General features: G+C 33.4%; 3 protein-coding genes across 4 annotated transcripts; 2 read left to right on the top strand and 1 right to left on the bottom strand.

The window, feature by feature from the left end:
- Positions 1-2,169: 2,169 nt before the first annotated feature.
- Positions 2,170-11,255, top strand: LOC140841570 (DNA (cytosine-5)-methyltransferase 1B-like). The gene is given in 15 exon segments (XM_073209091.1): positions 2,170-2,466; positions 3,977-4,081; positions 4,519-5,319; positions 5,322-5,665; positions 5,667-5,968; positions 6,430-7,930; positions 8,118-8,282; positions 8,408-8,603; positions 8,706-8,817; positions 8,949-9,096; positions 9,208-9,405; positions 9,501-9,779; positions 9,912-10,073; positions 10,175-10,393; positions 10,739-11,255. Coding segments are annotated over 14 exon segments (4,860 nt in total). The 5' UTR covers positions 2,170-2,466; positions 3,977-3,978; the 3' UTR covers positions 11,069-11,255.
- A 1,875-nt stretch (positions 11,256-13,130) lies between these two features.
- LOC140841569 (pumilio homolog 12-like) lies at positions 13,131-15,037 on the bottom strand. 2 transcript variants are annotated; one of them, XM_073209089.1, is made up of 5 exons: positions 14,458-15,037; positions 14,217-14,379; positions 13,978-14,144; positions 13,622-13,880; positions 13,131-13,540 (listed from the first exon to the last, which is right to left on the bottom strand). In XM_073209089.1, the coding sequence occupies exons 1-5, from the start codon at positions 14,817-14,819 to the stop codon at positions 13,427-13,429; spliced, it is 1,065 nt and encodes a 354-aa protein (XP_073065190.1). In that variant the 5' UTR covers positions 14,820-15,037; the 3' UTR covers positions 13,131-13,426. The 2 variants fall into 2 exon arrangements, with proteins under 2 accessions (XP_073065190.1, XP_073065191.1); XM_073209090.1 differs by having other exon boundaries at positions 13,159-13,522; positions 14,458-15,022.
- A 9,500-nt stretch (positions 15,038-24,537) lies between these two features.
- On the top strand, positions 24,538-25,132 carry LOC140840880 (uncharacterized). The gene is made up of 2 exons (XM_073208037.1): positions 24,538-24,766; positions 24,870-25,132. The coding sequence occupies exons 1-2, from the start codon at positions 24,538-24,540 to the stop codon at positions 25,130-25,132; spliced, it is 492 nt and encodes a 163-aa protein (XP_073064138.1).
- Positions 25,133-26,682: the final 1,550 nt, after the last annotated feature.

Below are 26,682 nucleotides of genomic sequence, written 5' to 3'. Positions count from 1 at the left end.
CAAGACTATAGTCATTCAAGAAAAAAAGTAAGGATAAATAAGCGTAGGCGAAGGACTCTGCTCAGGCCTGCGAAGGTAGCGAAGGTTGTATCTAATGGTGGTACAGAGCAAAAGCATGTGCTACAATGAGCGTGTGGTAAAAAAACCGTGCAGTGCAAAAATCAAACCAAGGCTGTATGAAATACAGCCTAAAACAGTATGTGCTCGACGTTTGTTTCCCAGGATACAATGGGAATACCAGCAGTAGCCTAGCACGAGGCACCGCACGACAACTGAAAGGTACCTGAACTTTATCACGGGGCAGCGGAACAGCAACAGCCGAGATAGCAAAGAAAAGCAGCTTCGGAAATATGAGAATGCAGGAGAGTGTGTTCGTATTTGAAGGACGGACTTGAGGCTGCCTCTATATATAGGCACTCGGTTCCATAGACAGTTACTGCTGGCCATCCGAAAGGCCAAATGTCACCCCCCAGCTGGAGCACCAACAGTCACGCAGGTCATATGAAGAGTCTGAAATTTCGAAAAAGAAAATTAGCAAAAGTCAGGTGAACTCTGCACCCCTGCGCCGGCGTGCGCGAGAGAGAGCCTCTTGACTAATCTTTCTTACACCTTCATATAGTGTAAATCAATATAAGCTCACCATTGCTAAGTTCTTTTTCCTATGTGGGACACTTCTCACTTACCATCCACCAATTTCTCATTCAATAGGAACAAGCCCAATAAGTTCTTTTAAGTCCAACAGATGTATCAGGCACAAATCATTCGGGAACTTCTGAACTAACCGATCGACCGATATGCAGATCATGCAAGAATAGAGAAGTCTTGTTCTTGTTGTTGCCTTGCAGACATCTGTGTCTGTATACGAATTGTGATGGATTTATCGACATTTGCCATTTGCCATTTGCAGACAGTGAAGACTGCAAGTGTTCATGTGTACATTTAATTCGAAACTTTCATGAGGAAATGTTTGTATATATTATGTCCTCTTTTGTTCTATTTTAAATAATTATCCGTCTGCTTGTGATTTTCAATCTATCATTCTTTGCATCAATCCAAGCAAGTGTTTTGTTGTATCCTCTTTCATTTTATATCTTATTTTATGCTTTCACACGATGTTTATATAATCTGACTCCTAATCGAACTGATCTAATTTAAAATAATTGTTCAACCGGTCGGACAGATCGAAACACTGTTATATTATATAAAATAGTAAAATAATATAATAAATAATATATATATTAAATAAAATACGACTAAAATAATATTTTTAAAAAATTTCTAAATCCAAATAAATAAATAAATATAACCAAAAATAAAATTTAAGATTTTAAATATACGAAATAATTAAATTCTAAAACAAATTCCCCTAAATAAATTATAATAAAAAATAAAAATTGTTTACATGTAATTGATAATTTATTTTATATTTACGAGGCAAATCAAAAAACTTATTTGATGGAAAACATATCACAATGTGTATATTAAGGGGGAGTTTGGTTTGGGGATAAGGTGGGTTTATATTATTTAACACACCTTATCTCTCGTTTGGTACGCGTGATTATTTAACTTACCTTATCCCTCCTATGAATGATTAGATTATATTAGGTAGGTTAAAATAATACCTCCTCACCCCCTTAGGATTATTTATCCTACTTTTAATCCATCCTATTTTTTCAATTTTACCCTTCTCCTAAATTCAAACTCACCACCACTTCCCGCCACCGACCGTCGGCGCCGACCATTTCCGGTGCCGGCCGTTTCCGGTCGCAGCCCCCCGCCGGCCGGTCGTCGCCGCACTGTGCCGTCGCCGCGAAGGGGAAGGACAATTTCGTCATTTCATCAAAAAATTCAAAATTATCCTACACTTAAAAATCTTACCAAACATAATATTATTTTACACCATATATTACAATCCTACCACAATCATTTTCTTTATCATTTACATACTAATCATTAGTTTATCATATCCTTCCAACAAAACGTAGCTTAAAAAAATATCCCGATTCAAGTATAAGTAATATAATCTGATATTAATGTTATCCAAATAAAGATAATATCGTTATAACTGACTATTAAATCAAGTATATCCATTGTAGTAAATATATATTACAAATAAATCATGATAAATTCGGGGAAATTCCGCGGAAGATGCCGTTTTAATATTTGGCGCTCCTCCGAAGTGCCTAAATTTTTCAAAATTCCGACGCAAAAGCCCTAAAAAAGGCCATGAAAAATTAAAATTTTCTTATGGAACAGGTTTTGCTCCTGTCATCTCTTTGCCAGCCTACATCTTTTCCTGTTTTTCTAATTTAATTTCCATCGTCTAACGCCGCTCAGGAACATGATTTTGTTCCAATTGTTTTGACGAAAAATTGGTGCATTTTGGCTTCAATTGTTTGATTAGAGACCATTTTACTCGTGGAGTTGAATCAGTATAGCAAGCTATAGAAGGAGGTCTGAGGCGCGGTAAGATTTTGGGCATTTAATGTTTGTTGATTTTGTTTTAATTCTTTTTGGGTTTAATGATTTCAGCTTTTGATTTGAAAAAATCCATTGAAGATTTCAATTTATCACGTTTTGAATGATTCTGCGTTACCTTGATACCTGAAGCTTGCATTTTTTCGGAGTGTGATGGTTGAATGAGGGCTCTACTTTACCAAATCTATTTTTTTTAACTATCGGGCAGTGCTCCAATAACGCCATTAATCTCCTCTATCTATCTATGTATCTATTATTCTTTGCTTTCTTTTAATCACTGCTGCTTTGTCAATCATTCATGGCATATAAACCGATGTGCGAAATCCATGGGAATCATGGTTTACTGGAAAGGTCATGGAGCGAATTTAATAGTTTCAGTGTGGAGACTACCATTCCAGTTCCAATATAACGGTCGGGGTGCGAATTTAAAAAATCAGAAAATTGGTAAACTCTCTGAAAAGATGTATAAATTTGTAGTTATTAAAAATCAATACGTCTATCAATATATTATGTCTTCCAAAATACATAATACATGCAACTCTATCATATATCATCTCAAAATATCAAAACTAGAAACTTCATTTTTACCCATGTTCTACAGATAAGAACATTCAATTTTTTGGCATGTTTACTTACTTTATTTAGTCGAAAATATCAAACGCAATAACCTAAAAATTTAGGGAACTACAGTAGGGTAAGTCTTGTTCAGATTCAATCCAAATAAAGAAAACAAGTGAAAGGATTATTCGAGGTGTTTCTCATCACCGTTTTTTGTTTTTCTTGGTCCTAAAAAGTTTACAAACATCTGTAAAAATCTTGCAACATGAGTTTACAAGAATCTATAAAAATCTATAACAACTCCGTTGGGATTTCTGTGGTTAATTTAGTGATTTACCATAGTTATTGGGTTTTAAACGCGTATCAGATTTTTTACTCTGTCAGAATTGCTTTAGTGAACTAATGCTGTATCATTTTGTTAATCAAGATTCATGAACAGTTACCAAAGTTGAGGTTGTCAAAATCAGCATAATTATGCGGTAAAGTCTGATAAACTCGCCAAAATTTGGTAGATTCCAGATACAAGTGTGATTCCAGATACAAGTGTGAGAGGATATATTCCTAAATTTTGCATTTTACAAGGTTTAGTGGGATGTATCATGACAAGCTTAAATTTTATGAATCACAGAACCGGTATAAAAGATAGAAGATATAGTCGAAGCACATTTTATTTGTGGTTATTTTCTCTGGGAATACAATAATTGGTTTACACACAGTGATAAGGTATTCCCGTGCACCTTCATCATGACCAGTGAAAGCAACTTTTTGTTTTTTTTATCTTGTTCAAATAGTTTGTTTAGGTGTTTGATATGTAAACCAATATTTTGTTGCATTGTTATTGGGATGCTTTAAGTGAACAATTTGAACGTATCAAATTCTTAGAATCCTGAGTTGCAGCATTGGGCTTTTGATAAATATGTTTAGTGTTGTATTTGTGTAGCAATGGCCAAGCATAATAAAAAAGGAAGGCACGAGAATCAGTCTGATGCTAGCAAACGAATTCAACGCCCCAAAAATTCACAATCTAGTAGAAAGTCGTCTTCAAGTAAGCTCAAAACCTTAAGAATTAAATCTTTACATAAAGTTGATTATTTTAGTATGAATGCAAGTAGTTGATTGGTTTTTAACTTTTTTATTCCCATAAATGTTATTCATATTTCCAATTTACGGACCGGCTCTATTTTTACCGGTCCAGAGATATCTCATTTATCTGTTGTACCTCAAGTAGCCTTAGATTTAAGCATTAACAAGAAAGCAATATCGATTTGTTTACTGCATTTATTTCATTCAAACCCATTTGATGCTTTCAAGTTTCAAATCTAGATTGATTCTGATTCCAACTTTCTATTCTGTTCATTTACAGCTAAGTCGTTGAATTATTTCATGAATTATACATTTTTTTATTACTTGTACCTAATTTTTTTTGTAATTGATCTTGATATTGTTCACATAAAAAGAACACTAACAATGTCTATTCTTCAGATACAGTAAAAGTGGCAATGGAGTAAAAACAAAGAAAGAGGCTTGCCTCACAAGCCAATGAGGATTCTATTGTTTTGCGTAAAATGCCAAAGCGATCTGCTGCTTGTTCAGATTTCAAGGAGAAATTGCTTATCATAGCAGAAAAAGACTCCATGATTGAAACAAAAAAAGATATTAGTGCGGAATATGAGTTTTTGGCAGTACGTCTTCCTGCTGGACAAGAAAATGGCCGGCCATGTAGGCGGCTCACGGATTTCATCTTTCATAATTCAGATGGGGTACCCCAGCCATTTGAAATGTCAGAAGTTGATGATATTTTTATCTCTGGTCTCATTTTACCGCTTGATGAAGTCATTGATAAAGAAAAAGGAAAGGGAATAAGATGTGATGGCTTTGGGCGCATTGAAGAATGGTGTATATCTGGTTATGAAGATGGGTTGCCAGTGATATGGGTCTCCACAAAGATAGCTGATTATGATTGTCTTAAACCGTCTGGAAACTTCAAGAAGTTCTATGACCATTTCTATGCCAAGGCTATTGCCTGTGTTGAGGTTTACAAGAAATTGTCAAAATCTTCAGGAGGTGATCCCAATGTAAGCCTTCATGAATTGCTTGCTGGGGTTGTGCGTGCAATGAGTGGGATGAAATGCTTCCGTGGTGGTCTATCTGTAAGGGATTTCATTGTTTCGCAGGGAGACTTCATCTACAACCAACTTATAGGTTTGGATCAGTCATCAGAAAGGATTGATCATCTATTTGTTGAGCTCCCTGTCCTGTCTGCCTTAAAGGATGAATGTAGCAAGTAGTTGATCTTGTCCAAGCTCAGCCTGGCTCATTGCCTGGGAGTCTTAGGATTGGTCCAAAATATGGAGATGGAAACAACAAGAGCTTATCTACTATATCTTGCCCATCGGAAGAAACTGAAGATTCCAAAATGGCCAGGTTATACCAGGATCAAGAGGTCTGGTGCTCAATGAAGCAGAAGAAAAGCAAGGGTTCTACCTCCCTATCTAGCCAATACTACATTAAGATCAATGAGGATGAAATTGCCCATGACTATCCTTTACCTGCCTATTATAAGGCATGTGGTGAAGAAACCGATGAGTATATAATTTTTGATAGTGGTGCTGGTGTATATGATATAGACTGACTTACCAAAAAACAGGCTCCACAACTGGGCTTTGTACAATTCAGATGCTAGACTGGTTCCATTAGAGCTCCTACCAATGAAACCGTGCTCTGAAGTTGATGTGAACATATTTGGCTCAGGAGTAATGACTGTTGATGATGGATCTGGTTACAATTTGGATGGCGAATGCGCTTATTCTTCTAGTGGTTCCGGGGATTCTGAAATAGGAGGGATACCGATTTTCTTGAGCGAGATTAAGGACTGGGTAATCGAGTTTGGATCTGCGATGGTCTCTATTTTTATACGGACTGATATGTCCTGGTATGATCTCTCTCTCCCACAACCCTCCCCGTCCAACCATCCATAACTCTTGTGAATGTACCATTGTGACTGCAAAAACACTGGCATGCATCTGTTAACTTTACATCATAATACTTGAACTGAAACACTAAGCACTTTTGTTTTCATTGGAGTTTGGTTAGAGTGCTCTGAAAATTTTCAGCGTAGTGCTAGATTTTTAATGGTTGATATGACTCGAAATAATTCTCAAAGGTATTAGTACTGTAAATAAATTAATAAAACCTGTAGTGGATGCATTTTAGAGAAAGCATCGGCTATACTGTTGTTTTTGACGTGGCAAATTTTAAGATCAGGCTAAGTTCAAAAAATGTTCTGATTTCTTGTTGTTGTCCAACAAGTTGTGTGTATTTCCTAGTTTAATTCAAATTTGAAAGTCGTGAGGCTTCTTCACTCATAACTGTCATCTTCCTTCAACTCTTCAGGTACAGGCTTGGAAAGCCCTCAAAACAATATGCTGCTTGGTACGAGCGGGTCTTGAAAACAGTTAGGGTTGCAATTAGCATCCTTGCTATGCTAAAAGATGAGATTAGGCTGGCAAGGCTTCCTTTTAATGACGTTATGAAGAGAGTTTCAGGTTTCCCCAAAGGTCATCTTGCCTTTATATCATCTAATAAGGAATTGGTGGAAAGATATGTGGTTGTGCATGGTCAGATTATTCTGCAGCACTTTTTAGAATTTCCTGACAAGGATATAAAGAAGTGCTCATTTGTTATTGGCCTCATCAAGAAGATGGAAGAGAGACACCATCGGAAATGGCTAGTCAGCAAGAAGAAGGTTGTGTTTAGGAATGGACAAAACTTAAATCCCAGATCTGCAATTGAGCCTGTCATGTCCAAAAGAAAGCCTATGCAGGCAACAACAACCAGGCTAATCAATAGACTCTGGGGTGCTTATTATTCAAATCACTTACCAGAGGAATCAAATGAAGGAATCCTCAGTGAAGTAAAAGAGGATGATGAGATTGAAGAGCAAGAGGAAAATGAAGAGGATGATGCTCCTGAGGAGAAATTGGCAGTTACAGACAAGAGTGAGATACATGGTTCACCACGACGGCAAACCAAGTCTTGTTTGGGTAGCAAGGTTGTAAAGTGGGATGGGAAATCAGTGGGTAAATTACCATCTGGTGAGGCTTTATATAAAAGGGCCACAGTCCATGGATATGAAATTGAAGTTGGTGGGACTGTCCAAGTTGATGAACTGGGCAATGATCTGGCCATCTGTTTGGTCGAGTACATGTTTGAAAAAATTGATGGAGATAAAATGTTTCATGGGAGATTGATGCAACAAGGCTGTGAAACTGTCCTTGGAAACACAGCAAATGAAAGGGAGCTATTTTTGACGGATGACTGTATAAACTTTCAACTAGAAGAAGTCAAACAGAGCTTACTTGTGAACATCGGATCAATGCCATGGGGTTATCAGCATAGAAAAGCAAATGCCAACACTGAAAAAATGAATAGGGCGCGAGCAGAAGAAAGGAAGAAGATGGGGTTGCCAACTGAATATTACTGCAAAAGTTTGTATTCACCCAAGAGGGGTGCCTTCTTTGCTCTTCCCTATAAATCGATGGGGCTGGGGTCTGGTTCCTGTCAAGCATGCAAATCAAAGGAAGCTGCCATTGATAATGAGAAGTTTATCCTGCATGATTCTATGAATGACTTTATGTACCGAGGAAATAAATACTCAGTTCTTGATTATGTCTATGTGAGTCCTAGTTACTTTTCAGCAGAAATGGAAAGTGAGAGTTTCAAGAGTGGAAGAAATGTTGGGTTAAAGGCCTATGTTATTTGCCAGCTGCTTGAAATTTGCAATCTTAAAAAGTCTGAGCGGCATGATGCCAATTCAGTTCAGGTCAAAGTTAGAAGGTTTTACAGACCAGAGGACATATCGGTGGCGAAGGCTTACTCTTCAGATGTTCGAGAGGTAATAGCTTGCATACCACATTGAAAATCAACATATTTTATGCTAAAATCATTCTTAATTGCTTAAATCGTTTATCGTAATTATACTGGAATTAAGATTCACATCCTAATGTGTAAGTTTATCTATATTGATTTTTTTTAATCTTATAATGTTTTTTGAAATCATTTTTTTCTGGAGCGTTTCTCAGCTCTTCTACAGTGAGGAAATGCTCACCGTACCGGTTGATATGATTGAAGGTAAATGTGAGATCAGGAAAAGGAAAGACATTCAACTTCAAGATGTCCCTTGCACCTTTGACCATGCTTTCTTTTGTGAATATCTGTATGATCCCTCCAACGGATCAATCAAGCAAGTAAATATTTTGCTCCTTTTCCAGTTACATTTCTTCAAAATTGTTGGATGCAATAAAGTTAGGCAATGTATGCCACCTCCTTATCTATGCTTTTTAATAAATGTTCCAATCCTGGTCACGTGCAGTTGCCATCTCATATTAAAATAAGATATTCATCTGGGACGCCAAGTGACGATACGTACAGAAAGAAAGGAAAATCCAAGGAAGGAGAGGATGACTTAGAAGTTGGTATACTAAAAGAAGAATCTCAGGGGAACCACTTGATTTCATTAGATATATTTGCTGGCTGTGGTGGCTTGTCTGAGGGATTGCAAAAATCAGGCACAACTTTCACTTGCTTTTTATTTTTTAAATGTTTTCAAGTTTAGAGTTCTTTGCATGTAGAAGCCTGTCATTTGGGTTCTGATGCTTCTGATTTTTCAGGTGTCTCGTTTACTAAATGGGCTATTGAGTATGATGAAGCTGCTGGAGATGCATTTAAACTGAATCATCCCGAGGCTTCAGTGTTTGTTAACAATTGTAATGTAATTTTGAGGTATTTCTTTTAGAAGATTAGTTTTGCTCTCTCACACATACACACATATACAGATGCATGTGCACAAATTTATCTCAGACATGCCATCAACAGAACATATATGATATTTACTGAAACCGTTTTATATGCAGGGCTGTGATGCAGAAATGTGGTGATGCAGACGACTGCATTTCAACCCCTGAGGCCACTGAATTGGCTTCATCATTGAACCAGAAGGATTTTGATAATCTCCCAATGCCAGGGCAAGTTGAATTTATTAATGGAGGACCTCCTTGCCAGGTTGGTTAAACAATCTACTCTTTTCATTGTTGTCTAAACAAACCACTCTCAGAATTTTCAAACTAAATGAATTAACCATGTTGCTAAAAGTGAACATAATTTCTACTGTAGGGTTTTTCAGGAATGAATAGATTCAATCACAGTACCTGGAGTAAAGTTCAATGTGAAATGATTTTAGCCTTTTTATCTTTCGCTGACTACTATCGACCAAAGTTTTTCCTTTTGGAGAATGTGCGGAATTTTGTGACTTTCAACCAAGGACAGACATTCCGCTTAACTTTAGCTTCCCTTCTTGAGATGGGATATCAGGTACATGCTGGTGCTTTTATCAGGAGTATGAGGTTCTTGATTGATCATATCTGCTGAAGTATTTGTGTGTATTTGTTGCTTATGGTCATGGATAGGTGAGATTTGGTATCCTTGAAGCTGGTGCGTTCGGAGTACCTCAGTCGAGGAAGAGAGCCTTCATATGGGCAGCCTCTCCTGAAGAGATGCTTCCTGAGTGGCCAGAGCCAATGCATGTCTTTGCGGCACCAGAATTGAAAATCTCATTGTCAGGAAATTTGTGTTACTCTGCTGTTAGGAGTACCGCAAGAGGAGCCCCGCTTCGTTCTCTTACTGTCAGAGATACAATTGGAGATCTCCCGCAAGTGGGCAATGGTGCATCTAACACAGGCATTGAGGTACTGAAGTTGGGAACCATCCAGAACAGAAAAGGCTGTTTGATGTAATAGTATTGGTCGGATATTCTATAGATCATATATAACAACTTGAACTCAATTAACTAATTAGATTTTCTCATGCCTGAAATGCAGTATCAAAGTGGTCCTATATCATGGTTCCAGAAGAAAATTCGTGGAAACATGGAGGTATTAAATGATCACATCACGAAAGAGATGAATGAGCTCAACCTAATTAGGTGTCAAAGGATTCCCAGGCGTCCTGGTGCAGATTGGCGTGATCTTCCAGATGAAAAGGTAACATCATAACTAAGTGGGGTTGGATTGGATTTTAAATCTCCTACTTTCTGTTCAAGTATTTTATCTGGTAGTTTTACTTGTCTTTCATTGCCTTACAGGTCAAATTATCCACTGGCCAAGTTGTTGATCTGATACCTTGGTGCTTACCAAATACAGCCAAGAGGCACAATCAGTGGAAGGGTCTTTTTGGAAGGTTGGATTGGGAGGGAAACTTTCCAACTTCCATAACAGACCCTCAGCCAATGGGTAAAGTGGGAATGCGTTTTCATCCTGAGCAAGATAGGATTGTCACTGTTCGTGAATTCTCGCGTTCTCAGGTTAGTGGTTTTTACCACTTTATTTGATGTTGGCTCAATCTCATTTATAGAAATGAATGCACCAAATTTATATATGAAAAAACCATCTGTATCAGATAATCAGTATTTATTCGATATTATATTACGGCTTATCTGTTGATCCTATTATACTTGGGGAGACCTAAGGCTTGAGGGCTTAAACTAGCAAATGGATCTAAATGTATCATGCATATTTCCATATGCTAATTATTGCCTGCTCCTTTAAAAGTCAAATCACTTCCTGGTAGAACATGTGATATTTTATTTTCTAGATAGTGATGAATATGGTTATTGTTTCCTAAAACCAAATTGAACTTGTTTATGTAGGGTTTTCCCGACAAGTATAAATTTTCTGGCGCTGTTCTTCACAAGCACAGGCAGGTTGGGAATGCTGTTCCACCTCCTCTAGCATATGCACTGGGAAGAAAACTGAAGGAAGCTATTGAGAGAGTCTTTGTAGCTAAACTTGGTGTTCATGAGGTCAACTTTTTTCAACTGCCAAATAATCGGACGAGGAATTACTTGTTGAACCGTGGTTATGTCAGCCACCCCCCTCCACCCCAACACCCCTCCCCACCCCAATTCAAATTACATCAAGTTTGTGTTCATGCTGTCAAGATTGAAGGAATTGCGTTGGTTAGCTCAAACTCTCTGTGAGTTTGACACCATTATTTTGGGATTTGTCAGTCCCCTCCATTGACATTACTTGAGAGGATGTTTGTTGGTGAACTACTGTATTCTAATTGAGAACCGGATGTAAGTGAACTTATGAGCAACATAATCATAATTTAGCTGGAATTATTGTGTTTGTAACCTCTAAAAAAACATGATTTTTCACTTTTCTTTCACAATTTTGCAGAAACTTGTCAGTAAAGTCTAAAGTGAAACTTTGAGACATGACAAGGTGATCACGTTCAGATATTATTAACTTGTACAAGTTAATTCGAATGAGACACATTTTCTCTAATACTCATTTCAAGATATTATACTATAATATTTAAATTTACAAGCTCATAAAGTAAAGGGATACTTTTGTACTATCCTATATAATAAAGCGATCATGATATAATATTTAAAATATCAATATCCATCTCAAATTACAGAAGTATCTTATTCCAATTTTCGTTTAATAAAAATAAGAATAAAAATGAATTTCAATATTTTTTTTTTGAGAATTCTGATCTCTATTTATCATACACAATCCCTCCAAAATTTTAAAATTACAAATATATTTATTAATTCTTATCTGTACTTTTTAAATTTTGAATAATCGTATAACTATCGAGTTTTAACATAAAAAATTATTATAAAAAATCATAAATTCAAAAGTTATCATTTTAAAATAATCGTTGTAATTAACTATTAAAACTCTTACAAATATCATTTCTAAATTTTATTCAACAGGTCGTTCAGTCAAGAAAAAACTGATTTTTAACTCGAATATGGAGCAGTTTGACCCGACTTGAGGATATTCCTGTTGTCGGGACGAAAATAGGTGTTAATTCAAGTATTCATGTTTCATAAATATATTTATCCAGAATTATAGACAAGACAGTTTTCACCATTTCTACTCCGCGGTCATCCCATGTTTTACAAAAATATTGCTTCGGCTTGAATTATTTGATGAAAATTTGCTTACATGAAACACGCCCGTCATACACGCAAGCTTCCGGGTTATCACTGGTCGAGATCTGCATCTTATTGGTAATTCTCAAGACATTCAAAATAATTTTAGCTCTTAGAAACTGGAGCTTCCCAGACTTTCGACACGTTTGATGGTCTCACCATTCCAATATCACGCGAAACAACTCATCCATTCACAAGTTTTACCACTCTACTCTGCTCTCCCTTCAGCCAAAAGTTACCTTTACCTCAACCATGTATAAATTTTCACAAGAACCAAAAAAAAAGTTAAACATAGCATCATCAGTTGTCATAGGGAAACTTATATATACCAGATCATCACCTCAGACAGAAAAGAACGGTCTCTCTGTGTACATTTGAACCTCCTCGAGAGTTTTTCCAGTAAATGTAGCATACATTTTGTCAATTTTCTGCGTAAACAAGGCAAACTTACAATAACACCGAGTCCATTAAGCCCCAACAGGAACTACAAATAATAGGAAAAGATTAAACTTTACATTCAACTATTTCAACTATTCTCAACTAATACTATTCTCAACTAATCAAACCATATAATCAAGCAATGAAAAGCAATAAAGAACATTCACAAATATAAGAGAAGATTTTAGCCATCAATATTAGCGAATGATAGCTCAAGAGTACACTTCCACGAAATAATGTACCCTGATACATTTCATGTTATCCCATATGCTCATCCTGTGATTCAGACAATCATTAATTAACTTGATTTTAATAAGAAATTTCGTCGAACAATTTGAGCATGTGGTTAACTAACGGCCAGAACTTCCAAAATGTTACACCATGACACAAAATACAGCTTCTATGGAACCCTCAAACTTAATTAAATAGTAAGCGATTGTTGTCTTATTACAGTCCATTACTGGATTTCAGCCTTCCGGTACCAGAATTGGTTCCGCATTTTCCCACAAAAATATATACTTAAGAAACTATAATCATAATTGAGAAGCTCTTTAAGATTATCAAATAGGTGTGCAACATAGAAATTTAATCAATGTGAAGAAAATAAAAGATTCAAATAATGAAGAGAGTGGGAAGTCTATCTTGACATGGGATGGAACTCTAAAGACAGAAGACAAACATAATAAGTAATAATAAAGTCATTCATTCAATCTTCAAAACCACACCCTAAAACAAAAAAAATACCAGTATCAAACATCAAAGGACAAAAAACAAACAAACAAGGTCATGTGCACAGTGGGGACAGGTTTCCTAGCAGAAAGGAGGTCATATTTCTCAGTAATCATTCCGCTATCTTTTCCATTCAGGCTTAATGCACTTTCCACGGCAATCGCTATGCAAGTGATCAGAGTGTAGGGGAATCTGGTGATTCATAATCTTGGGTACGCTTCCCTACGATTTAGGCAGAATGTTCTTTCCTTGGCGGTGGCTATGCAAGTGATCAGAGTGAAGGGCAATCTGATGATTCAAACTCTTGAGTACAGTTCCCTGCAAGATTGTATAAGACTGTATTAACCTTAAATTTTGTTCAATTCGAGCTAGCTAGATTGTAAATAAAGAGATAAATATGAGTGTCGTTAATGGTACCGAAGAGTATTTTTTATAGCGTTCAAGAACTGTTTTGCCACAAGGATGTTGTAGGACTCTCGAGAAATCAGAACTGCATATTATCTCATCGATTATTTGGGGTGCGTATTCTTCTTTGTAATTCTCAATCAATTTCAATACAACATTGGTTGCATATTTGGTCATAGACATGCAAGCGAAAGTCCCTGTAAGTCGAGCAACTATATCTTTTACCCCATCCTGCATCCTGTAATTTATTACACACCTCACCACGTTATACCTGAAACCAGAAAAATGTCTGAGTTATGGATTTTATACGCAAATTTGAAAGAGGGATATGAAAAGGAAAAGTGTGTGTGACTATGTTGTATGCATACCCGCATGGATCACGAGACAAACGGTGTACATTCGCTATTATTTCTGTGAGAACACGCTGTCGGCTTTCCAGTAGAAAGACTTCTGAATTGAGGACATCCCGAAGAAGGAAGGACCCGCTTTCCTTGGTGGCGATTTCGAAAAGATTATCAGCTATCACATTGATTATCTGGGTAAACACAAGTGCCGTTACAGATATGGTAAATTCATGAAAACTGGGATGAGATTCAGTGATAAATACTTGAGTTTGTTTCGCAGGGAAGATATCGAAGCAATGGCGAATAACTTCAACACCAATCTCGTTGTTTACGAGCGGAACCGTGAGGCGTTGGAAGATGGATATCATATGAGATATCTGCTCTGGTGTCATGAGACAATCCAGAAATTTCTTCATGGACTTTGATCTGCAAAGAAACACGAAAATTCAGAAATCGAGTTATTACAATGCATATTATCGTTTATAGAAGCAGTTGTAAGCATACCCTTGAGAGTTGAGACACACAGCCATGAGTACATCGACATTAGCGGTGACTGAAAAAACCAACTGATTCATCTGTTCCTCGTCGCAGACTTCGTAGAGCTTTTGGATTACATAGCTCCCGAACCGATCGAGCATCAAAACACATATCTGATCTTTCAACTCCGAATAGATCATTTGCATTCCTTCTGGTTTCCTTCTTTCGAGTACCTGATGCAAGAAGTGGCAACAGTTTGGATCCATTGCTTCCCAAAACACTTTTCCCTTCAATTCTTCTAAAAAATAAACAGCTGGGTGCGGCTGTTTAAGATGGGACGTTGGCCTGTATCCGGCGGGAACAGGCGCTGAAGTGTTGTTGTCTAACATCGGAAACCTATCACCACCGGATGCTTTCTCGCGTGGGGAAATTCGAGAAGACAGTTCAATTCAACAGTTCTGTAAGGATTTGGATTAGAGATTCGACCGAGTTTGCAGAAGCATTAGGGTTTCAGTTTGGAAACGAAGATACGATAAAAGAAAATTCGAATATAATTTTAAATTTTAAATATTAAAAAAATTAGGTATTGTTTGGCATGTAAATATGAGATCAAACAAGAACGGCAATTTTCCTGGCGATTTTGGGGCGCGGAGAAAACCGAAATATAAGGTTTGGTATTTTTCATTCTTCGAAGTAAATCGAGGATGAGTATAAAAATATTATATGGTTTCATATTTTTTTATTAAAAAATTAATTACAAAAGTTTGTATTGTTTAATTATTATTATTATTATTATTTATATATGTAATTTGATTATTGTATCAATATTTTTCAGTGAATTTGAAGACTTTTTTGGTTAATTCAATCAATATTTGAAGCGGTGATAAGAATAATAATTTAATTCACGTCTGGTCGAGAATGATAATGACAAATCCGGCTCACTTCACTTCGTTACCATTTCTAGATTATTTGGAGTGATAATAAGACTAAGATGAATATTTAATGCCCGATTGTAAAATCGGGATAAGAATTTTGCAAGCTAATTAGATATAACCAGGTATGGGAGCTTGACAGAGACTTAATTTCCTCGGAGATTGAATGAGGAATCCTCGATTAGAAATTACGGGGATTGGTATTGTCATCTCTAAAATCAACTGAAAATGATATCTAATATAAATAAAAAAAATACATAAAATATGAGATCATTTATAATATAATTAATTATATATGTTTGGTGTATGAATTTGTGACATATCTTAAGCGTAGAATCTGAGAATTCCAGGATTCTATTTTCTTTAATTGTGTGAATCGGTTCACATAAATATTTTTTTTAAAAGTTCTTAGAATCTTTTGCGAGTAGGTTTTTTGTGAGACGGTCTCACGAATCTTTATCTGTGAGACGAGTCTAACCCTATCGATATTCACAATAAAAAGTAATACTCTTTCATAGATGACCCAAATAAGAGATCCGTCTCACGAAATTGATCCGTGAGACCGGCTCACAAGAGTTTTTGTGATCTTTTGCACTCTTCTATGAATTTAGACCGGTCAAATTCCATAATAATAATATTATTACCGTTTGGTTCGTGGTATAATACAAACAGTATATAGATAAGTAATATTTTTTAATAATAAAATATATAAAAATGATAGTTAATATAATTTTTGATTTGATTGATTAATATGATTAAAGTTGAGATAATATGATATTACCATTGACCGACGATTTCGGTTGAGAATAAATCTAGCAAGCGGACTATGTAAAGTTATAGTGAATGGATTATGAGTCCAAGTATCGATCTCACAGAGACTAATATTTAATTACTAGAATTTTTATCACTTCACTTAAGCTAGACAAAATAAATAAAAAGATGATATGTGAATTACTAATCTAAACTATTAAATAAAATAATTGCAACTAAAAACGACGAATTCAACGATTAAGGAGGGATTCAACTTCAAATAAAGTATTAAGACACACAACAGTACCAAACTCTACTATGTTGACACGTGTTAAAATTCAATTAATTATTTAATTCTTGACAATCACGGTGAAATCCCCAATTTTATTTATTAAACGATTTCTCGAGTTAATAAGCCTATTTAAATCTAACAGTCTGATTATTTCTAATTGAATTTAATTATATCTAAATGCATTAAATCTTCGTGGAATTTCAGTTTTCACTTAAAACCGCACACTGAAACCGAATACTATTTCTAGTCAGTTTAACCATGTGCTGATGACGTCTTTGTTGCTATATTTAACCAATCACCTTTCGATTCATGATTAATCAACAAACATGTGAATAGTTGATCAGGCTATTAACAAGAAATATTAAACTAACATCAATCAATAATTAAAATCAAGAAAAATAATATATTGAAAATAAAATCACATATCAACAAAGCATTGTTTGGCCCTATCGTGGTTTTAGCCTAAAGAAAATTATTCCATGAATTCAAAACAGAAGTGAAAAGTCATATTAAGTTCATAGAAGAAAACAAAATAAAGAAGGAATAAAGGAATTCTCAGTGATTTTTGGCGTGTGTTGAGGAATTCCTCCTGCTTCTGCCTTCTGTCTTCCTCCATTCAATTATGTACTTCCGTCTGCTTTCGCTTCTACTCTCTTCCTTTCTTTATGTAACTATCCTCTGCCTCCTCCCTTATTTCCTTGCTTCTTTCTCCTCTGTTCTTTTCCGCTTCCTTCTTCTCTCTCTCCACGTCTCTCTCCTCTGCTTCCTTTTCTTCTACGCTTCTGCCTCTCTCTTCCTCCTTGCTTCTCTGCATCTCCCTTCCGCATTGCTTTTTTTTTTTCTCTCTCTTTTTTGCGCATCCTTTTCACATCTATGCCTCTTCTCCTTTTATCCATACTCAATGTGCTTAATCCTCCAACTCCTTGAAGCCCATGTCAAATTCAAAAATTGTAGATATTATTGTAGAGATTTTATTTATCAAGATCTGCACATATTTTCTTCCAAAACTTCAATATTATCAAGGAATAAATTATAAAATATTTTATTTCATTTCTTTTGGCATTTTGTTTCCTTTGAAGTATTGTAAATATCATCTTATCTCTCAATTTAGACATTTTTTTCCTCTTCTATTCAAATCTACAATCATTATAAAATTAATTAAAATAAGCACAAAATTAGGAATAAAATTATAGATAAGCACAAATATTATAAAATTAAAATACCTAAAATCTCTATAAGATTTGGGCTTATCAACCATTTTGTTCTTTTGAAAATATTTATAATATTATTTATTAAAGATAATATTGTAATTTCAATTCAATGATTTGATTGATGTAAGATAAATGATTGATAGATAGATAGATAAATAATATGGTGCACCAAACTTGAGATTAGATTGAATACAAATGTGGATAAAAATATGGATAAATAATATAGCGAATGAAACCGTAATTAATACTAGCCATACTAATACTAATAATAATCTTTACTATATAATTTATTTTTTGATATCTATCTATTAAGTTAGAGCAACTAACAAATATTGTTTTGGAAAAACTTCTTTTTCTCAATATTTCTGAAAATACATTTAGTTTGCTTCTTTTTATACATACTTAATTTTAATTTTTTGTGCAAACTCTTCTACATTTTTCTCTTGCCACGACCCACAAATCTTTCAACACGATAATCTTTCACCTCTTTTTTCTCTTTCAAAATCATACCAAAAAAAAAACATCAAAGATCACAATGAATATGTTGTTCTATAGTTTTATAAAACTCTATTGGTTTTTTATTTTTATATTTTGTGGACACGCATGACGTGTACTACTGTTACTAATAAATATTATTATTATTATTATTATTATTATTATTATTATTATTATTATTATTATTGCTATTTTATAATGCATACGATCATTATACTAACTCAAATTCTATTGTACATAAATCCATTAAACTGACTCAAATTCTATATTTTGTAGAATCCCCGTCGTTAAATTTCAACTTTATTGTTGTTATGCTTCCTGTTTCTTTCTTCAATTCAAGAAGTAATTTTTGTTCTCACAATCTATTGAAATAGAATTCAAAGACATTACATTGATCATCTTTAGTTCAATAATCCATTCGGTTCTTCGGATTCTCCAAATTCTTTTTGTTCTCACAAATTAAGCTTCATCTTCAAGCTTCACGGTTGTTTTCAGTGAAGCTTGATTTGCGAAAGTGAAAACTTATATATATCTAGTGAAACGTCCATTACTCGTTTTCTTAAAAAGTATTAGAATTTTTTTTTCAAAACCTCACAATAATTCAGCCCAAATCCAATACAAATCCTTAAAATATTTTTTACAGTATTTTAAAAATAAATCAACCAACTATATTTGAAAATCAAATAAAATAGTTCAAAAACATAAAATCGTCAAACGTTTTATCAATCCTAAATAAGCAATATTTTAAAATAAAGCCAACTCTATCAACCTCTCAAAAACCACTCAAAAGCATAAATAAAAAGTAGTAAAAAATCTTTAACATAAACTTAAAAATCATAAGCGCGGAAAAACTAGCGCTGGTCATCGGGTTATGTGCACCTTCAGTCCAGCAAGATCAACCATCAAGATCTCTACTACCATCAACATTATACTCACCTGCATCGATCACACCTAGTGAGTCTAAAGACTCAGCAAACCATAATCTTGATAACAAGTAATACGTATACAATCACATGCAACAGTGAAAATACTTTTGCTTAAAATAACACTAGTATTTAACCCGTGCGATGCACGGGATGATATTATTAAAAATTAGTGAAAAATGAATAAACATTTAAATTAAAAAAATATTATAATTATAAAAAATAAAAATAAAAACTATTTTTTCGCTAATTTTAAAAATTATTCTTAAATACAACGTATGTCGATTAATTTTTTTGGCTAATAATCATTATCATATATCAAAATTTTAGATTGTGTTAACCTAAGGTAATGACATGATGTTTATTGTGTTTAGTGTATTGATGTCGACCACCAACCTTAGTACATATTTAATTTTTTATTTTCGAGAAGCTATATATTATTATTTTTTAACATGTGATAAAAATATTTTTAAATCAAATTCAATAAAATTAATGAAATTTTTTTTAAAAAAATTCAGTAATTTCATCTAAATCCACATTCAAAAACAATTTTGTGACATGACACGTGTTTGACACATTTGAATGACAAAAATAATTGTTTCATCAATATCTTTATCCAAATGGGTTGTGATTTTATATACAAAATCTCTTCATAATATACACAACAACCTATTATTGATAAAGAAAAATAAAATAACTAAATAAGTGATTATAAATAAATCATGTATAAACTAGAAAAGTTATTTTATTAACATTTACTATGTGTATTCTAAAACAATGTCAATAAAATTTATAAGGTGTCTTCTAATAAGATGCGTGTTTTTTTTATAATTGGTTTGATCATTTCCATTACGGGACATTTTATACTATCAGTCTATCATGTATCCGTGAACTTTTTAATATAGAAGAAAATTATCACATTAGTAAATACGTAATAATTAAGATTTTGTACAAATGGAATAATAATATTTTTTTACTTCTCGACCATGAAAGTCATATTTCAAACTTAATGTGTCGTTGTTTCCGTATGTAGGTAGTTCATAACAACGAACAAATCTAAATTTAAACGAACATTACATCTTGGAAATGTTCAACTCATATATGGTGCTGAAAAAAAGAATCATTTCAGAATTCAATTTTGGAGTAGATAAATTTAGTAAGATAAATATAACAAAATTGGGTTATAATATAATATTCAATATTGCATTATTTATAATTTAAAATTCAAATAAGACATCCCAATGGACAAAAATTATACATTGGAATCTTTTGAAAGAATTGTATCATACATCAACTTTTTCAAATTATGGAAATCTCGAATTGCATGCATTGGAAGTCAAACATTTCTGATTATTGAGGATAATATACATGTTTATTGATGGTAATTTAATGCCCATTTGAAACTCTTTTGAATATATCTCTTTTAAATTTCTTGTACTCTCTTATTTGAATTTTTAAGAAAACAATTCAAGATATACAATATATATATTTTAGAAGAAAACTACAATGCATTATTTCTTTCCAATTAAGGTAATCTCGAAATAACATGAATTTGAGATAAAAAAAAAAAAAAAACTATGATTATTAAATGGTAATTTAATGTCCATTGGAAAACTTTATTGTAGTGATAACTTTTAATACTCAACCAATTTTATTTTTAAAAAAATGAAATAAACTAATTAAATATTGTATTTATTTAGTAAGTAATTTGGGCAAAAAATTACTTAAAATAGCAAAATTTATTTTTGAATGATTTACATCATGAGTGATACTGAACATTGCAATCATTTGTATTTTAAATTTATTTATACATTTTTTAATTAAATTGATTGATACAATCAATGCAAAAAATTTAATATAGTTTATGTTTTCAATAAAATTTAGTTTCAATTTGAATAAAAAACATATAATATATAAATTACATCTGAATTAATATAAAAATTAATTAAATTCAAAATTGAATTAAATGAATTGATATAATCAATGCAAGCAATAATTGAAGTGATAATTAATTGTAGTATCCATATGTCAATTTTCATGATATATCTTTCTTTTTTTAGAAATGATATTTTGACGGAAAATTACTATTTTTTCAAAAACTCTATGTATATATATAGACACACACACACACACATATGACTGATGGTGAACATTACAATCATTTGTATTTAAAATTTATTTATACAGTTTGTAATAAAAATTAAATATATCGTAGTAATACAAAACCATATCACAAATTAAATTGATTGGTATAATCAATGCAAAATATTTAATGTATTTTATGTTTTCAGTAGAGATTAGTTTCAATATTTTAAATAAGAAAATAAAAAACATATAATACATAAATTATATTGAATTAATATAAAGTGAATTAAATTCAAATTTGAATTAAATGAATTGATATAATCAATGCAAACAATAATTAAAGTTATCATTTATTACAGTACACATATTTCAATATTAATTATATATATTTCCTTTTTTAGAAATGGTATTTTGGCGGTAAATTACTATTTTTGGTAAAAACTCTTCTTATATATATATATATATATATATATATATATATATATATATATATATATATATATATATATATATATATATATATATAGATTTCATAATCATGCATAAACATAAACATTTTCATATCATCATAAACATATTCATATCCATCATATACATATACATATTCTTTTTCGTTAAATCCAGATCGTTAATTGTGACTTTCGTATTAGGGATCGATGGATACATCTACATGTAACCACAATACTGGACGGCGGGGACATCAACGACACTCTCACCCGTGAACTGAACCGTGGCCTTACGTATTAACATATCATCGTATTCGTATTAGTCACAATTACTTCACATACTTCAACATTTCATATTTTCATCACTTTATAAAATTCATGCATATAATAATCATTTTTCTTTTAAACAAAGCATGCAACATGTCTTTTAGTGTTAACATTTCAACATAAAATTCCATAAACTTTTAAAATAAAAATTTTAACATATAAAACAGCATTCAGAGCACTGCCATGATGTTTACTATTTTATGGGTAAAATGACCGTTTTACCCCTAGACGTAAAATTTCTCGATTTTGACTTTTTCTTATTTTTATTGACTCTAAACCATCCCAAATAATTATTTAAGCTTAAATTAAATTTTTCATATTTTTATTTATCTTGAATTCTAGGCTTTCTAATTATTCTTTAATTATTAATTCGCAGAGCGTTTAATTCCCGAATTAATTCAAACTTTAATATAAAATTCCCAAATTTTAAACATAGACTTTTTTTATTTAATTTACCCTTATGAACCATGATTCGACCCCCGTTGAACCACGTTTGAACCTTTAACCATTTAAAAGCCTAAACTGAAACCTAAGCTAAAACCCATGAGCAAACTCCCGGTTTCCAAGTGCCAAGCCCGAGCAACCTTGAGCCAACCCCTGACCAGACCCTCTAGGAACCCTCTTGGACCCACTGGACCAACCCTAGCTCGCTGCAGCCCTAGGTGCGAAGGACCCGAGCCGCGCGAGAAGAAGAACCAACTAGGACTCTTCGACAATCCTGCTAGGACTCTAACCACCGAGCCAGCCCCTGGCCCAGCCCCTTGTGAACCCTCTCAGGACCATACAGACCTAGCCTGGCCCATGGCCCCAGCCGCGAACCCACCTGCACTGCTGTTACTCTCTCGGGTGGCTTGGGGAAGAGTCCTTGTTCGCTTGGACTCTCTTCCCTAGCCGACTAGCTCGAGTCCTAGCATGGCTAGGACTCCTCTACTGACCCAACCACTTCCCAGCCCAGCCCAGGCCTGGTCGAGCCAAAGCCAAGCCATGCATGGTTGTTCCTCATACCCGAAGCCTTGGCAACAAAACACATTATTTCGGTTCCAGCTTGTTCTTATTCTCGTGCAGCCCTATTGCCGTGCCTCTTAGGACTCTTAGAATTGTGTAAAAACCACCCATCATTAGGGGTGTGCATTCGGTCGGTTCGGTCGGTGACCGAACCAAATTGCCAATAACCGAACCGAACTGAACCGAATTTTATTTTGGTAATCGAACCGACCGAATTAGTTTTAATAACCGATCACAAATTAACCGAATTAAAATCTTAACCGATATTTTTTTAAAAAAATAAAATTATATATAAAAACATTAAAAATATTATAAATTATATAATAAATCTATTTTTTTTAAAAATAATTTATTATTCGGTTAATTCGGTTAACCGATTTTTTTACGAAAACCGAAATCGAACAGAATTAACTGAATTAACCGATTTTTTAAACTTCCAAAACCGAATTTCCGAAATAACCGAATCGAATTTCCGAATTGGTTCGGTTCGGTCGGTTATTTCGGTTTAACCGAGATCTTGCTCACCCCTACCCATCATGATCCTTAATCATGACAGCCCCTTCATGTAAACATATATCATGTTTTTGGAACAAAAATCAAACTTTAAAACCTATGGCTATGCATAAAAACGAAAATAATAAAAGGGATACTTGTTTTTCATGCAAACCATAAACAAATACATATCGGTTTAAAATACGACTCGGCGCGTAAAACACCCCAAAAGTGGTCATTTTCGAAAATACTCCTTAAAATACACCATATATTAAATAATAAAAAATAATTATTTAATAAAAATATTTTTCCTTATATGGTCTCTGGTCTCCGTTTCTCGATCGCGTCTCGAATATCTTTTAAAACACAGTTTTAAGCATTCTAGTAGAAATTACATTTTAAACATGTAAACATGCCTATTATAATCACTTCATGCAATTAAAACAATTTAATTAAAATACATAAAAATTTGATAACTTGCATGCATGTGGTTCACATGTACCTTCAAATTTTCGGAACGTTACATTGATCAACTGGTTGTGTACTTGTATATTGTTATTCACCGAGTTCGGCAGACTCTTTCCATACTTTAAAAAAAATCATCAGTTGTTTGTTATACCCAACTTGATTGAGAACTGACTTTAGTTGTTATTCCAGCTCAAGTCACTTGTTGATTTTAAACCTGCAAAATTTTAAAATAGTTTATTCATCTATTCTGAACTCATTTTCAATCCTAAAAAATATTTTAGAAAAGCTGTGAAGAAATAAGGCTTGAAGGTTCTAGGTTTGTGTGGAAGGATCTGGAATGTAGTGGACATGACTTGAACATTCCAAGGTCGTGTGGAATGATCTAGAATATTGTGAAGAAATCTAAGTGTCTCTTTTAGAATGTAAATGTGTAAAGAGTTCTAAAACCCACTATTCTATAGATTAGTGTAAATATTCTGAAGAGTGGATCTCCACCATTTATTAGAAAGATCTTAGTCATCCATTCTTGGAGGAAACTTGTATATATATGGTTAATGATTCATTTGTAACACTCAATAACTTATTATTTCTCTCAACAACAAGTATAGTGACACTTTCTTTCTACAAAATTTCCAACTCGCTAACGCTTATTTATAAAAATAAAAATAAAAAATGAATCTAATGGAGTATAAGGAAGCAAAAGTACCGATTTGGTGGGATATGAAAAGTTGCCCGCTCCCAGCGGAATTCGATATATCTGAGATAAAAAATAATATAGAGCTGTCACTTCGACGGTTGAATTATACCGGCACAATTTCAATTTCTGCTTATGGAAACTTCGATAAAATCACCCAAGAAGTCGTTGATGAACTTCAATTCTATGGCATAGAAATGATTGATATCCCTAGTGGTATGTCGAATTTGATATTGGGATTCATATTTCTTGTGAATTTACTTTAATTTTGATATTATTTGTGTTATTTCATTTTAATATATTTGAATTATTTGATAAGATGGCAAAGACTCTGTCGAGAAGAGGATGCTTGTTGATGTGATAGACATGGGGTTTGATGAAGCTAATGTTACACCAAACCGCATGCTGATCTCCGCAGATGAGGAATTTTCAGACTTACTACAGCAGCTGAAAATGAGAAATTACAACATTCTGTTGGCCCATCCTAGTACACGACCACTGCAACTTAGTTCTTCCCTTGTTTGTGCCGCAAATACTATTTGGACATTCAAGAGCCTCTTAAAGGGAGAGGTGCCGCTGTAGCTCCCACGACATATGTCACGACTACAAAAGAGTTGGACCCTACTTTACTTTGGAAAGAAATAGAAAAGACTCGTGGAGGGGAATGACACTTAATTGATTCCAACATGATTACTCTTGTTTAGAACTTTTATTTTGTTTGAAATCAGTAGTTATCTTTACTTTACCAATGTATTGTAGTTTCTTCAACTTATGTTACCAATATTTCTTCTGATATACTTTATACTCGTATCTTTTGATTTTGCCATGTAAATGATATTTATTGTCAATATTTCTTCTGATATATTTTATACTCGTATCTTTTGATTTTGCCATGTAAATGGTATTTATTGTCAATTATATATCACAAAATGAGTGAGAGTCCAATATGCAATGCTGTTAGAAAGATTAATTTGTAATTTTGTCCTTCGAAATTAAGAATGCTAGACGTGTGGTTGATATCATGGTGATTAGAAGTATACATATTACTTGCAAGTTGGAATATCATGTGCTGTCCAATAAAAATTCAATGACGCTCAACAAGAGTCAAAATAAAACATGGAAGATGTATATAGGCTACGATGCAATTTATTACTTTCGTCACAAATCATTTGCTGCTAAGTATGTACATTCGCCATTATTTTGATGGACACACACGACTATAGAAAAATTATCTATAATAAAGATAAATAATTTAAGAAAGTGATTTCTGAGTTCCTTGTAGAATAGAGTTGTAATGCATAAACTTTATTAAAATATATCAAATTAAATTGCATTTTCCCATATTCTGACCTCCAAATTTATCATATTCTTTGTGATTTATATTCAAATGATTAGGGTTGTTGCAAAAATTTAGTTCATGTGTTTATAAGATAAACCATGTTATCTTTCTTTTTTTAAATGAGTTCATTAATATCAAAAGAACGTGTATTGGAATGCATTCGATATGCTTGTAGAAACCTATTTGAGATTGCATGCAATGTCAAGTCAAGTTTCTGTGAGAACGAATCCTGTGTAAACCAGAAGCAAATAAGTAAAATAACACATTCAACCATGCTACGAACTTGTTACCATGGAAGGCATTTTTGTTGGAGAAAATCCATAAACCACAGTGTCACGCACCGAGACCGAGGCGTAGATGACATCCGGCATTGTTTAACAATTTCATTGAAAACAGTAAGCCACAGTTATTAGCCTTGATCTTGTTTATTCATTTTAATTTTAGATTTATTTGATTAGTGTTTGATATGGGCCAAAAAGTACCATATTTAAAGCTCATATAGCTTTTTTAAATAGATTTTTTTTACAGATTTTCTTGTAAAAATAGGAGTTGAATAGTATCAATTAAAGTGTGGTTTTTTCTTTTTTGTTCATTTTGAACATATCAAACTTATCAAGATTCAATATTGTGGCTTTTGAAAAAAAGAAACTATGAAGATGTAATCCTTATGGCTTGTAAAAGACAACGGTTTTTCGGATCAAAGACAACGGTTTTATAAAACGTTGTCTTTGAGCGTTTTTTAGGGTCAAAGACAACGGTTTACGGAACCGTTGTCTAGCTTTTTTTAGTACAT

The sequence above is a fragment of the Primulina eburnea genome, chromosome 9 (genome assembly GCF_022965805.1).
Source record: "Primulina eburnea isolate SZY01 chromosome 9, ASM2296580v1, whole genome shotgun sequence".
Lineage (NCBI taxonomy): Eukaryota > Viridiplantae > Streptophyta > Magnoliopsida > Lamiales > Gesneriaceae > Primulina > Primulina eburnea.
Note: the sequence above shows the minus strand (reverse complement) of the source record. Positions and strands in the feature narration are given on the sequence as shown.